The 15,726-nt window shown below is 40.0% G+C and overlaps 1 protein-coding gene across 4 annotated transcripts in view; it reads right to left on the bottom strand.

Annotated features, from left to right (window-relative positions):
• Positions 1-15,726, bottom strand: part of SLC37A3 (solute carrier family 37 member 3) — a 45,475-nt gene that overhangs the window by 3,041 nt on the left and 26,708 nt on the right. For all 4 annotated transcript variants that reach the window (XM_036760244.1, XM_036760248.1, XM_036760245.1 and 1 more), the window contains exons 9-14: positions 14,381-14,556; positions 10,035-10,176; positions 8,399-8,500; positions 7,727-7,774; positions 2,850-3,001; positions 390-455 (exon numbers count right to left, since the gene is read on the bottom strand). In XM_036760244.1, the coding sequence (XP_036616139.1) occupies positions 390-455; positions 2,850-3,001; positions 7,727-7,774; positions 8,399-8,500; positions 10,035-10,176; positions 14,381-14,556 (686 nt within the window). The remainder of the gene's footprint in view (positions 1-389; positions 456-2,849; positions 3,002-7,726; positions 7,775-8,398; positions 8,501-10,034; positions 10,177-14,380; positions 14,557-15,726) is intronic.

The following is a 15,726-nucleotide window of genomic DNA, read 5'->3' as shown; positions in this document are numbered from 1 at the left end:
GCATCCAGGGGGTCTTTCTGCTGAGGCTCTCAGACAAGGCTTATAGCCACCTGTACCTAGAATAAGCAGACTGTTACAGAATATGAGAATTTAGGGATAACTGACTTTCACCAGGGGATAATTCTGAGTAATTTAATAATCAATGATGCCAATATGTCTTCTATCGTTGATTTTCCTTGAATCAGAGATCCAACACTGATGCTGACTAATTTAGACCCATTTTTCCCTGAAAAAAGAGGTACCTTATGGACTGATAAACACGATAGTGTTTACAAATGAGTCAGTAAGAAAAAAAAAATCAGTTCTCTCTCCTTGTTTGACTGTCTTTAAAATACAGTCTTAAGACAAAATGGAATTTTAAAAAATTAGTAAAGAATATACACACTTACCATTAAAATGAAGAAATAGAAAACCCACATCCAGCCTAGGTTGTCCTGAATCAAAGACACTAAAAACTGAACATAAAAGGATATAACACAATATTATTGTATATTCACTAATAAAAGTGAATGGCTAAAATAGAACAACAAACCTATTTGAAACGATTAAAAGGTAGTGAAGTTGTTCTATTAATGCTCAGTTTTGCAAGCCTAGTAATTCACTCCATACACAAAAGCCTTTTCCAAACCTAACTGTCTCCTATCAGGTATGACAGGTAACAATTATTAGTTCAAAAGGCTTAACTTTGATCCACTTCACCACCGAGCAGGACAAGATGAACATTTTCAGACAACTTTTTCCTCTCTTAAAATACATTAAAAAGCTATAAAAACCTTTTCTAGGTTTATAAGTAGGTCTTTCATTTTTAAAAAAAATTATTACTTGCAAATTCTCTCCTTTCATCCACACCCTCCCTTACCCATTGAGAAGGGAAGAAACATGATACTCCTTATACAAAGAAATTATATAAATCAATAATTCTGCATTAGCCATGTTCCAGGGGGTAAAAAAAGAACAAAAATAAAGAAAGGAAAAAAATACTTCAGTTTGCACTGAATCCATTAGTTCTCTTTCTGGAGGTGGAAAGTATTTGTCATCCTAAGTACGTTAGAGTTGTATTAGGTCATTGTATTGATCAGTTACTAAGTCTTTTGCAGTTGATCATCTTTACAACATTGCTGCTACTGTGTAGATTTTTTTCCTCCTTTCACTTTGCATCAGTTCATATAAGTCCTTCCAGATTTTTCTGAAACTTCATCATTTCTTATAGCACAACAATATTCCATCAAGTTCACATACTATAACTTCTTCAGCTATTCCCCAATTAAAAGGCATCCCCTCGGTTTCCAATTCTTTGCCACCACAAAAAGAGCTGCTATATATATATTTTTATGCATATGGGGTCCTTTTCCTTGTTCTCCCTGGGGCAAAGACTTAGTAATCAAAGGATATGCACGGTCCTCTCACTTTTCAAATATAATACATGAACTAAGGATTTCACTACCACCTTATGTACAGAGTAACTTAAAAGTCTCAGTAGAATCTTAAGCTTTAATAACGTCAGAATTGTGAGAGAAGTTTATACCTGGGATGGGGACACATGTTGCCCTACAGGTCCTCAAATGCAGCCCTTTGACTGAATCCAAACTTCACAGAACAAATCTCCTTAATAAAATTTGACTCAGTCATAAGGCCACACACAAGAATCTAGAAGGCCACATGTGACCTCAAGGCTGCAGGTTCCCCACACCTGCATGATACCTTTCAGGATTTCTGTGACAAAAAGGACACATAAGGCTTATCTAGTGATAATATGCAGGCTATGTAAATATCATCTAAAAAGAGAAGGTGGATACCCAAAGCCCAGTCAGCCAGGGCTGAGATCTGAAAAGAGTCATGGTTCCACTGAAGGAAAAGAAAAGGAGGGACAGAGGGAAAGGCAGGACATGCAAATACACACATGCACAGAACTACATAATGCAGTTAGCCCAGAAGCTAACGTTTCAAATGAAATCTTTATAAGGAACCATAAGCCTTTTCAAACTTCAGCAGGGGCTGGACAAGCTCCTCTTTAGAACATATTGCAGTGATGGTAGAAGGGTATGTCTCATGGCATTGGGGACTGACCTTCCCAAATCTCACAGTCCTAGGGTGAGGAAAAGCCCTAACACACAAGAGAGTGCACTGCCAGGGAGTGGGGATCCTGGTCACAGTTCTAAGGCAGAAATGAGTGCTTGTGGTCTCTCACAGAACAGAGCACAGGCCAGGAGAGCAGTGACCACACCTCTTTTGCTGGAGTCATTTCAGTAGTGCTATGAGGTTGGAAGCAAGAAGGGAACTAAGTAGTAAGCGTTGGTAAAGAAATGGAGACAACCAGAACAGAAGACTCTTTCAAGGTGTCTGGCAGTGAAAAGGAAGAAAAACATAGTATATGAGTTCGAAAGGATGGCACGGAGAGGGTAACATTTCTGTTAAGTAGCAGGGAAGAGGTCAGCAGTCTAGGAAAGGGAACGACTGATGGGGGCAAGATCCTGAAGGAGAAGGGAAAAGATGAGTTCAAAGGTACAAACAAAGGGGTTTAGCCCTGCAAGGAAGGGGAGATCCTCATTCTCAGAGGCTAGGGATAAAAAAAAAAGAACAATGGGCTATGGAAGGCTCCTATGATAGGGGAAGAACAGAATGAAAGATATATCTACGTGGCGCTGTTATGGTAGAAGGTGGTAGGAAGCAGGGTTTCCCCTCAAGTCACAAGCTTTTGACACACCCATGAAGATAAAAAGTTGAAGAACTCCCGGATACTGCAGGAGCACCACATACTGTAACACCACATACTGTAAAGATTAATTCCCCCATCTTCAGAGAAATATTTAACATGCTTGAATATTACAGTTTTCCTTTGATAATCTCACCTGGCCCATTGCTGCTCCAATACTTCCGGTTCCATCTACAATTCCTGTAACTGTGGCCAAAGCTTCACTGCTCCCTTGTACCAGCTCCTGGTGACCCAAATCCGCAGAAATAGCAGCACTAATCATATTGGAGGGTCCTCCAATGAAAAACCCTGAAAATGTAAACAGGACAGTTTCTGATAAGTCACTGAATAAAACAGCAAGGAGAAAAAGAGGGGAGGGAATAAGTATTTATACAGCATGACTATGTGCCAGGCACTGTGCTAGGTGCTTTATAAATATTATCTTAGTTGATTTTTACAACAACTCTAAAAGGTAGGTGCTGTTCAGGGTAACCCCTAAAGTCTCAAAATATCATCCTTATCTTCTAACAGGATGGCATTTTAAAACAGAAGCAAAAGATAACAAAAAAGCAAGGACGGCAGTGCCTTCGTCTCCAGCTTCTTTTTTTCTAAGGGTTTTACTTTCCTCAAATTGATCAATCCAATTGAAAAAAACACTTACTGAGGCCCTATGTGAATGTCAGTCTGCTGGACAGATGAATAAATGAAAAAATAGTAAGTACTGACTACATATAAAGCTTTGCGATAAGCACTGGAAATATAATTAGGAAAGTGGAGACAGTCTTACTATCAAGTTCATATTTGAATAAGGGAGACAACACATATGAAGACCTTTCAGCTGCAAGTCAGATGGGAGAGTTCCCATGGTCTTAAAGGTACAGTGGCAAGGCAGAAGGTAATGCATCTTCTTCAATGTCATTTCTACTGACAAAATCATATCCAGTTCTCATGCTGAACCGTTTGGCAGTGCCAGAGACTTCTGGTGGTGAGAACTGTCTTTTCCAGATCTTCAGTAACTGTGGCTCTTAGGGAGGTAGGAGCTGCAGCCCTGCCGGTTGATGGCAACTGGTCAGCAACTGGCATTATTGGTGGCAAAGATGGTGGGCCCCTTCTTCACAGCTGGGGGCTGTGGATCGGAAGCAGGATCTATGGTCTGGAGGTCACTACTACTTCCAGAGCTCTTGGGCTCAGGGTTCTGGGATATCTCCATCTGGGTTTGAGTGGGAGTAATGGTAGAGTCTGCTGTCTCTCCAGAGCATCTTGCTTTTTTAGTTAAGCTTGCCCCAATGGTAGCAGTTAAATAGTTAAGATATGGTCTTTGGACTCAAGGAGTATATATGTGACGTGGGAGTGCTGAAAGGAGGGGCGATGTTATGTCACACACACAAATACAAAGAAAGTAATAACACAAAATGGAATATGAATATGAGATACAATAAGCCATGGGAATCAAAGAAGGCAACACGAAAGCAGTAGCATTTGAGCTGCACCATGAAGACAATGGATGTGGGGAAAGGGCATTGTAGGCACTGGAAATGGAATAAGCAAAAGCGTGGACAAAATGGCCTCTAAGGTCTCTTCCAGCACGAAATCTAAGATCCTATTATCCTGTGAGCCTCTGGGGGTAAGAAAACAAGGGATATATTTGGGGAACAGCAAATCTAAAAACTTGGCTGGTAAACAGGTAAAAATAAAATGCGTAGGGTACGACAATGTTGGAAAAGTAGTTTGAAGGCCCATTGTGAAAGGCCTTGAATACCAAAGAAAGAAGTATCCGAACCCTGAACTCCATTCTTTTAGAATATATGAAATCCAAACATATAAAGAACCCCTAATGTACAGTTTCCATAAATTCTAACAACACTTACTACCTAAACTGGCATAGAGTCCTAAGTAGGGCAAGGTGACTAGGGCAGTGATACAGGGTGCCAAAATTAGAGGACATCTGCCAAAACTCAGAGGTCACTGGGAAGCACCCTCCAGCAGCACAGGGGAGGAAAGAAAAAAAAAAAAGGCTTCGCACTAAATTAAGAAGAATTAATCAGATCATCCTAGGCTTCCTCCCTCAGTCAGCTAAAACCCAGCAAAGCAGCCCCACTGTTTATTGATTGACTGACCCAAGATTTCTTTCTACATTCCCAACTGAATCTGCCTTCCAAAGTTGATTTAGAGCACTTTTCATACTGCTTGTGCCCATCATATTTTGTAAAGCACAAAAACATTAGTTACAGCTGAGTATTCATTACAGAACAGGAAATTCTACTGGCTTATCCAATATGGGTCATACCCTATTACCACAAACACAAACACAAACCCATAAAAAAACTTTTGGAAATAAAATGCTTTCAAAGCCACCAACAGCTGACCTATTTTAAGCAATAGTTGACATGAGAAAATTCCAATAAAATGAAATAATTTGGATAGCCCCTTGGGGTGTGCTTCAACAGAATCTCATCTATGCCATCAGGATAGGCAACAGCTCCTGAAATAAACCGAATAGTAGCACTTTATGACTGCTTCACTGACAACCCTCTTTTTTCACATGAAACATATGCTAACTTTTTCTAGGCTTCATCTAGGGGGACATCTAAAGAGGGAAACCCGCATTCCATAGAGAAAAGCAATTAAGTGAGCACAGGGAGATGCTGTTCCTCAAGGAGGTGGTGGCATGCATGCAACAACTCTTAGGGAAAGAGGGCCTCAGATGGTACCTGGAGGGCTGTGTCCGTGGCAGGGGTAAAGCAAGTGTGTGTAGGGATTTTTGGGAATGAGACACATGCTTGTCATGGGGCCATTTATCTTAAAACATCCTAATGCAGTTTGTAGACTGCTATCACTTAGTTTAGCATGCTGGATAAAGACCACTGCATGGTCCCTCTTTGCTTTGCTGATGGGCACGTCAGTCCTACAGGCCCAGAGCTCACATTTCTGTACATGGTTGCCATTGTTCATTTGTTTACTGTCTTATTCTGAAGAAGAGATTAGACACAACAACTGTGAAATGGAGATGCCTGAACTTTAATTGGTTTGCTTTTAGGTATCAATTATGAAGAGTTTCTATTATACCCATAACTTTCTTACTACATAGAAGATTAGGATTTTTGACCGGAAAAATACCTCCATTGTAAAGATGAAGAAACTGAGGATCAGAGAGATTAAGAAATTTGTTCAAACTCACCGTGCTAACTAATGGATTATAAAAGTTTAAGATGCACCAGAACTTTACAAGAATTTCGTATCTGCAGGCGAATGAATCAAGGTAGATATGAAGTGTATCTGCTAACATGAATACTTCAATGAGGGAGAGAGCACACAGTTTGGGCCATGGACCTCGCTGATATGGACAGTAGTAAACACTAAGGATGACTACCCTCAGAGCCACCACATGGTGAGCCCACCAAGAGAAAATTTACTGTGCTCCTTCCACAAATGAGAACCCTAAGGTCCAAGAACAGCAAGTGCAAAAGGAAGACAGCCTCGACTAAATCTAAGCCTGGAAGGCCTGTCTAGGCTGCTTCTCTTCTTGGGTCTCAGTTTATTTAGCTATGAATCCATGGGCTATAAGAGAAAAAAACAATGGATTGGGAGTCAGAGGACCTGGGTTCACATCCTGGTTCTGCCACTTACCACTGTCTATCTTTCAGAAAGTTAATTCCCTTGTTTGGATCTCAGTTTCTCCATCTCTAAGTGGCTAGATGATCTCTCAGGCATACTGCAGCTCTAACTTCTAGGAGTGCCTTGAACTAAGCCTCCCTAGGAGATTCAACTGCCTCCTCTGAAAGTAATGAGGTTTGACTGCCTGGCCCTTCCACTTCTACTGGAACATGGAAGAACTGGCTGCTGGGGCTGAAAAGATGGGAACTTTGAGGGGAAATCATTACTCTGACTTATAGTTTGTGAAAGGAGGAAATTCAGGAACTGTTTGACATGTGCCCTAGATTTGGAGATAAAAGAGTTCAAATGTTCAGAAGTCGGACAAATATTATCCTATGACCTAAAATTTTACAAGGAAGGTCATGCCAGGAGGGCTGAAAAGTTGGGAAAAAAGTCTAGAGACACTGAGGAAATAAGCAAGAAACAGAGAGGCTAGCTACTCTGTTCAGAGACCTTGATGTGGACGCAGAGAGAATTTATTCATTTAGATCTTTAAAAAGGACATATGTTAGACTGAAGAAGAAACAGAAAAAAGCAACCTGGATTTAAAATAAGAAAAGACAAAACCAAGTCACAGAATAATCTGGGTCTTGCAAAGGCACATCCTCATAGAGTCTGAATGCACCTCAGGTCATGCTTGACAACTCCTTATCTCCTTCAGTCACCCAAAGTCACCATCTACTAGCTACACCTGCCATGTACTCCTCACCTCTACTTTCTAATTCTCTAGAACAAAATTTCTTCCCTAGTCACTTCTTTCCCTACTTATGACTTTCCCATAGAATATAAGCTCCTCGAGGGCAAGGAATGTCTCTTATAAAAATTTTTTTGTATTTCTAACACAAGTTGCCTGAAGTATAATACACAATTAAATGTTTTTTCATTAAATCATTTGAGATAGAGGGCTACTTTAAATTTTCCCAAAGGAACTCTGAAATTCTCTGGCACTGTCTCCATGAAGGTAGAACTGCTTAGAAAGCTTTTGTGTGTGTGTCTGTGTGGTTTTTTAGCAGTTTCCATCCCCCTCTCCCCACCTCCTGTTTAGAGGGCAATGACTTCTCTTCAAGTCCCCAGCAGGTTACTTCCTTTTATTTACCCCACAGCAGGACTGGTTTCTCTCTTGAAACATCAACATCTGGGGCAGCAATAACTGATCTGGGAAAAATCTTCAAATCAATAAATTACTAACTCAGAGAGTAGTCCTTTAGCAAGAAGAATCTTGTGTCTTAAATGGACAAACCACCTTACTTTGCAGAAACGTAATCTGGCTAAGTTCACATTTTTCTTTCCATTTACTTGTAACATAGTCCAAATTACCAAATGAGAAGGTATGCCTATCTAATATTGATATTACAATGAGTTTGACCAAGCCTACCATACCTGTAACAGCCATTAGAAGTGCATTAATAATCTTGTTGTTTGGAGAACCTGCAAAAGAGAATGTTCTGTCAACACACTGGTTTTTTAAGAGTTCCAAATGCCATAATTCAACAGCACAAAGACCTAACACTCCGTGAAGCTCACAAGCACAGAGACTGTAAATTGAAAAGATTCTGCTTCCCTTCCCCCGCACTCCCCCCCCGCCGCCCACCCCGCTTTCTGGCTGAGAAACTTCTGTCTCTTGTTGGAAGTCATACACAACAAGACTTCTATAAACCAAGAAGGAACTCTTCTCCCACCTCAACATTATCTTCAACCACATATACCACACCTACTAATTACATCTCTCCTCTTTGGAAACCTCTGGCCCTTTTATTGTTTTATTGGCAGCAATGCTGACTCTCTGGAGCCTGTCCTTAAACAAAGCATATATGCTAGCAAGAAAGCTCTTTCAAAAAAATCCACAAAGCAGATGAGATGCTAGTTTCCTCTGAGACAAAAACAAAACTACATGATGATGGTTTTTCCAGACATTTACAATCAGCTGCAAAGGCACTATATTATCCCTGGGTAGCCTGCTTCAAGGCAAATTCCCCCAAACTGGCCTCAGACTAGAGGCTAGTACCTTTTCTTCACAGTCCAGAAAAGTACTTTTGTGCAAGGCATACTCACGGCTATATCCAACCAGGGACCCGACTGCCAGAAGCAGACTCACAGCTAGCACTGGCGATCTTTTCTGCAGCATATCGGAGATGAAACCTTGGAGAGTTCCACCTTCAAGTAAAAATATAAACACTTTACAAACGTTCTCAACTTTATTCAGTTGGTTCTTATCTGCCTAGTGTATATCTTGTTCTCTGTTTCATAACTAGGATCATTTATAATCTATTCATCTAAAAAATAACGCCGTATGCTCTTGGAAAGCTTTCCTCATAAGTGACTTCTTCTATGAAAATTTCCCAGGGTGTTTAGTTCCAACGAAAACTAATGATGACAGACATTATCATCAACAGAAAAAGCAATGCCCTGACTGCTATCCATCTAAAGCAAATGCATATTCTTCCTTAATTTTATTTTTCACTCAGTTCAATAAAAATCCACCAAGTAAGAAGTATAAGTGCAGCCATTATAGCTGGGTTGTTCATAGCCCTCGGACGCATGGTAGGCCAGCTGAAGTGACCCACACCCATCATAGACAACTTTTACAAACACCTTCGTCAAGTTCTAGAAGATATAAATTCACCCAATTATTTCCTCATCAGCAGGTAAGGCTGCACTATTTTAAATCATAGGGAAACTAACCCTTTAAGCTTGTGGCCTAAGATTCAGTGTAAGTAGCTGAAATGGACACAGGACACCACTTGAGTTGTTTCCTTTTATGTGCTTAAAGTACTTTCTGACTTTATAAATCTAGATTTAAACATTATCTAAGGAGCGCTCATGATCTGCTTTAGTTTTATCAGTAATCCCCCATTAAAAATGTTTCAACTGTTATGAAAAGAGACCCTTGCCTATGATTATGGGCTGTTTTTACTTCTACCTGACCCCAGCACACCCACCCCATTAAAAACAAGGTGCTAGGGGCAGCTAGGTGGCACAGTGAGTAGAGCACCAGCCCTGGAGTCAAGAGGACCTGAATTCAAATCCACCCTCAGACACATGATGCACTTACTAGCTGCGTGACCTTGGGCAAGTCACTTAACCCCAACTGCCTTGCCTTCCCCCTACAAAACAAAGAAAAAAAACCCAACGACAACAAAAAAACCAAGGTGCTTAGAATGAAGCCCCTGTAGAACATTCAGGAAGGTTCCCCACCGTTATTATTTTACTCCTGCTCTTATAATCTGTTAACTAGGCCATTATTTTGCCCTTTTCTGAGAAGGCTGAAAAAAATTAGCACAATCATTCTACCTTTGATCTAAAGAAACAAAGAATTAGCTATAGGGCTCTGAAACAGCACTGGATAAGAGGGAGGGAGGTGGCTACTACATTTATAAGAACAGGAATTTTTTTAAAATACTACCTAACAAGCTAAGACAGAGGAATAGTTTAATCAATAAGAGACGAAGAAAGAGCCTCAAAAAAAAAAAACAAAAACCAAGCTCAAAAAACCCCATAACCCCACAGGAATTCTTTAATTCAGCTCTTCTTTTCTTGAAGACATTTTCCCCTCAGCAGGATCTGACTACTTTCTAGAAGTGGGAAGATCTTCTAGAAAACAGGGCATGAAACAAAAAATTACATTTTAAATGACGTCCAGAATTTTTTTAACGTAGTAGAAGAAATTAAAGATATTTTCCAAGCATACCTATAATTCCTCCAACATCATACCAAATGGAGAGCTTGTCAGCATCAGCCTCTTTCCATCTAAAGTTGTTGCTCAGATAAAAGGGCAGCCAGAAGAAGAAGGAATAATTCACTAGCTTCAAGCAGGCATAGGCCAGGGAATACTAGAAAAAAATATTCAGCAACCAATGAGTAAGGAATAAAACACAAAAAGGCAAGCACTAGAAACTAAACACTATGGGGCAGCTAGGTGGCGCAGTGAGTAGAGCACCGGCCCTGGAGTCAGGAGGACCTGAGTTTAAATCCGGCATCAAGACACTTGACACGCATACTAGCTGTGTGACCTTGGGGAAGTCACTTGACCCCAATTGCCCTGCCAAAAAACAACAACAACAACAAAAAAGAAACTACACACTTTTACAAACCCCTGTTTGCCTATCTTTATCTCACCCCTCCCTAACATGCCTTTTCTGCCCTAGCTTCTAGAGAAGAAGCATGAGAAGATGATGAATCATTAGCATGGGATATATACACAAGTCTATTTCACATTTGGCCTCCCCCCCTACTTCCTTCAGGCTTCTAGGAAGAGTACACACACCAGTGGTTGGAGCCTTTGGGGAATGGCACACTTATATTTATATTTTGATTGAGAAAGATCAACCATTCACACACAGAGAATACGTACTCCATAGCAAGTATGTGGCACAGATCCATGCATCTAGTAAATCTTACTGCTTCTGTTATCATTAGCCAAGTATGTTGATTAACTATTTCCTAAAAAGCTTATATGATACTTATACTTGGATACTGTAACTAAACAATGTAGTACACAAGTCAATCACCAGAAGCATTAGTTATTAAAAATACTTTTACCTAATTTCTAAAAACAAAGCAAATATTCAACAAATTGCTAATCCTTCCAACTGAGCACAAAATTTTTGTCATATGGCACTACTCCTGGTGAAAAAAAGTTGCAACTGCCTTAAAATAGGGCTAGAGCTAGGATTTCAATGTCCAGTATAGTGGCCACTGGAAAAAATCAACACAGCATCCAAGGAGAAGATGGGATGAGCAGGCAGACTAAGTTCAGAGTATGTATAGCTTATATAGCCTTTTCACTGGAGCAGCCAAAAATTTGGTCATTAGAGGATAAGGCTCTCTTCCACTCACCTCCTATCCCTTGCCCCCACCTCCTATCCCTTCCCCCTGCCCCACCAATTCCTTGCCCCAGCCAAACCCAAGTCACCCTCATTTTATCCAGACCAGCAGTCACAAGCACAATGGATAGAGGTTAACTAGGCTCCCTTCACATCCCTATACCTGTAGCCACCAAAACAAGTTTGACAAGTACAAATAACATAGCAGAAGGCCTTGATATTTAGTCATAAATACACAAAATCATTTTCTGAATTTAAATTACATGAATGAGTGAAGTGATAGCTCTTCCAAATTTCCCTCCAAGCAACTCTAAAATAATACCTCACAAGAAATTCTAGAGCAGCAGAACCAACAAATGGATGGGGGTAAACAATTTTCCAGCCCAAGACAACTTAGAAGGTCAACAGGAAAGATCCGTCTCACTGGGGTGAGAGTTGAGCACAGTCCAATCCAGGCAGCTTGGGGTAAGCAGCGATAGGCCAGACAGCATAAGCCAGCAGTAAGGGCTTTGGGGGCATCTGAATCAGTAGCAGAGAATTCTGGCGCTCTCAGGCCACAGAAGGTAAGGGACTTGGACCACTGATCAAAAGGAGATTGTAAGGGGCACTCTGCCGGCTCTAGGGACAGGACTCTGTCGCATTGCCCATACAGGTCATAGTCCCAGGGTTAGAAGTACTAGGATGCTAGAGCATGCAACTGCAAGGGAGTGGGGATCCTGGTCACAGTTCTACAGTGGAAAAGTGAGTTTCTGTCACTCAAAGACCAGAGCACAGGCCAGGGGAGCAGTGACCACACCTCTCCTTAGGATACTACCTTGGAAGAACTGAAAACTTACAAGTCCCCAGAATTAGCTCAGAAACAGGATCACAAAAAACCTGAAGCTTGGCACAGTGCCCACTTCACTCATGCTGAGCCCAACTTTAACATAAAGTTAAAAGTCACCAAATAGGTTAGAAAAATGAGCAAAAGACAAAAAGAACCTGACCATAGAAAGTTACTATGGTGACAGGGAAGAGCAAAACACAAACTCAGAAAAGTTTGTCAAACTGACCACAGGCAAAGACTCAAAGAAAAATGTGAATTGTTCTCAGGCCCAAAAGAACTCCTGGAAGAGAAAAAAAAAAGATTTTAAAAATTGAATATGAGATGTAGAGGGAGAACTGGGTATGAATGATGAAAAAGATGAGTGGTACAAGAGAATCATGAAAAAAGATTCAACGGCTTGGTAAAGGAAGCACAAAAAAGATATGAAAATTCACTGAAGAAAACAAGTCCTTAAAAAGTAGAACTGGCAAAATGGAAAAGGAGGTACAAAAGATCACTGAAGAAAATAATTTCTTAAAAATCAGACTTGGGCAAGTGGAAGCTAATGACTCCATAAAATATCAAGAAACAAAACCAAAAGAATGAAAAAGAGAGGAAACACTAAATATCTCACTGGAAAGACAAGTGACCTGGAAAATAGAGCCAGGAAAGAGTATTTATTTGTTCAGCATGTTTTTTGTTTTGGCTTGTTTTTTTTTTTTGGGGGGGGGGGGAGAAGGGAGGCAATTGAGATTAATCAGGATCATACAGCTAAAAGTATCTGAGGCTGAATTTGAACTCAGGTCCTCCTGACTTCAAGGCTAGTGCTCTATCCATTGTGCCACTTAGCGGACCCCAAGAGAGAGAATTTAAGAATTACTGTACTACCTGAAAGCCATGATCAAAAAGAGCCTAGATATCATTTTTCAAGAAATTATCAAGGAAAACTGCCCTGGTATTTTAGAGCCAGAAGGTAAAACAGAAATCGAAAGAATGTACTGATCACCTCCAGAAAGAGATCCCAAAATGAAAACTCCCAGTAATATTATAGCCAAATTTCAGAGTTCCCAGGTCAAAGAGAAAATACTGTAAGCAGCCAGAAAGAAACAATTCAAATATCATGAAGCACAGTCAGGATAACACAGGATTTAGCAGCTTCTACATTAGAGGGCTTGACCTGGGATATGATATTCCAGAAGTCAAAGGAGCTAGGATTTGAACCAAGAATCACCTATCCAGCAAAACAGTATAATCCTTTTGGGAAAGAATTGATATTTAACAAATTAGAAGATTTTCAAGCACTCTGGATGAAAAGACTAGAGAGGACCAGAAAAGCTGATTCTCAAATACAAGACTCAAGAGAAGCATAACAAGGTAAACAGGAAAGTGAAATCATAAGGGATTCGATAAGGTTAAACTGTTTACATTCCTACAAGGGAAGTTGATCCTTATAACTCTTAAGAACTTTATCACCATGAGGGCAGTAAGGACGACTATATACATAGACAGAAGGCAGGTGTGTGAATTGACGATGATGGATGATATCTAAGAGAACAAAATTAAGAGGGTGGGAAGCTAGCCTAAAAAAACCCACTCCACTTCCTTTCTATTTTATTTCCATTATTATTATCACCAACATGGCAATAACAATAGCTAATTACATATGCAGCACTTAAGGTTTGCAGAAATATTACCATATTGAATTGCCATCAGGCAATTATGTAAATTTGTGTTTAGGTACTAGTTCATACTTAATTATTTGGGTGAAAATATTTATTCCCACTGTCTGGCAAAAAGGGTAAATAATAATACAGTTAATAAGTATGGTTGAGGCCACTGCAATCTGGTCATTTGTAAACATTGAGCCTACTTGGAAAGCTGCACTACCACTTCATATTTATAATGTATTCTTATTCTAAAAAGCTTATGCATTTTATAATCTCATACTAAAATTCAAAAGAAAATAACCTAGTGTGACGTGTAAGGGAAATGTGGTATTATATTTATTCCACAGAGCAGGGAGGAACTAAGAAGCAAGGACAGACTGAGTGGCCTACCCAAGACCACATAGATAGTTAGCAGGCCAAGTTGGAAACATAACCTAGATCTCTTACTTCCACTGCAGTACTTGAAATTCTACATCAAGACTGAAAAACTGTGGCAGAAGGAATTTAGTTAAGACATTAGGAAAAGTTTTCCTAACTCCCTTCTATTACAAAGGCTGTGTGGACACTGAAATGCATCACAAAAAACCACTGTGCAATTTCTCATGTTAAGTTTTAAGGAGAAGATGCAAAATACTCCCAATCTTTCTGGGGCGACCATAACGAAGCACTCAAGGCTGTTTCACTGCCAGGCAGTGCTGACCTTCAAGGAAAGGAAGACACAAGACAAAGTGGTCCTTACCAACATAACTCCTGGAAGACAAGCAGCCTGGTAAAAGCTGATTGCCTTCGGCTGATGGATTGTACTGACTTCTTGGATTGAATAATTGGGCTCCCGATCCTCACTGTCAGCACTGTTAATTAATGGTCTGCAAGGGTCATCTTCAGAACTTTCTTCTTCCTCAATCCCTGGAAGACCTAAAATATACAAAGATGTGGCCCCAAAGCATGAAGTTATATACTGACTATGATCTTTCTCCTTAACACACACACACACATTTCATTAAGCTAAGTTACCATAATTTTTTCAAAATGAGAAATCTTAGCTAAATTGCGTTAGAATTAAAAAAAGCAGAACCAAAGGAATGATATATACACTAACTATGCCTATTAAAGACAACAGTAGTAGTAATAAATCCATATTAAATTGTAAAAAGGTCAAAATGACAAAGCAGGTTATGTTGAATATACACATTTTAAGGGATGTGATGAATAACTGGTAAAACGGCTAAATCCTGGGTTTGGAGCCTTTTCATCTTGCATGTTCATTGTTCTTATTTTCAGTTCTTGTGTCCTTGGTTATATAATTCGAAAGCCTTTGCTTGTCAATGTAAGATAAAATTAAATTTAGTTTCTAAAAAGACAAAACGTTTATAGGATAAGCAGTGTATGTATCTCACTCTAATTTCTTTTAGCCTGTTGTGACTGAATAAATGTTAAACAGTCTGACATAGATGAGCTATCCTATTCGCTTAAGCTAACCAGATAATTTGTATTGTTGCTTAATGTTAAGATCCTAATAAAACATTTAACTTTTTAAAAAGAGACCTAAATAGATGGCTTATCCACTGGAATTTCATGAACCTTATACATCAAGGGAGTGCTCTGCCACTGAAATAATGATAATCTAGTTTAATTAGACTATTTTGAGGAACGCTCCATGTTCTAGTTCAGGATTCTCATTTCTGTTGGTTGCTGTGGTCCTGAAACAGCTGAATGATGTAACAGCTGGGAAAGACCTATGTGTAAGCACAAAATAGATACATAAGAGGCAGCACCCCCTTACTCAACTCCAGTGGCTCCAGGGTCATATACAAAAATCCTGCTTGGCATTCAGAGCCCTTCATAAACTAGGCCCTTGCTACCTTTGAATCTTCTTACACAGTACTGTTCCCTCCACACACTCTATAAGCCGGTGACACTGGCCTCCTTAATGTTCCTTGCGGGACATGCCATCACCCGACCCTGTCTTTTTTCACTGGTTTTCCTTGATGCCTTGAATGCCCTCTTTCCTTACCTCCAGCTCCTGCCTGAGTCTCAGCTAAAATCCCACCTACAGGAAGCTTTCCCTCGTCTTCCTTATTGCAA

Source organism: Trichosurus vulpecula, chromosome 5 (assembly GCF_011100635.1).
Source record: "Trichosurus vulpecula isolate mTriVul1 chromosome 5, mTriVul1.pri, whole genome shotgun sequence".
NCBI classification, from domain to species: domain Eukaryota; kingdom Metazoa; phylum Chordata; class Mammalia; order Diprotodontia; family Phalangeridae; genus Trichosurus; species Trichosurus vulpecula.
This window is presented reverse-complemented; position numbering and strand designations above follow the sequence as displayed.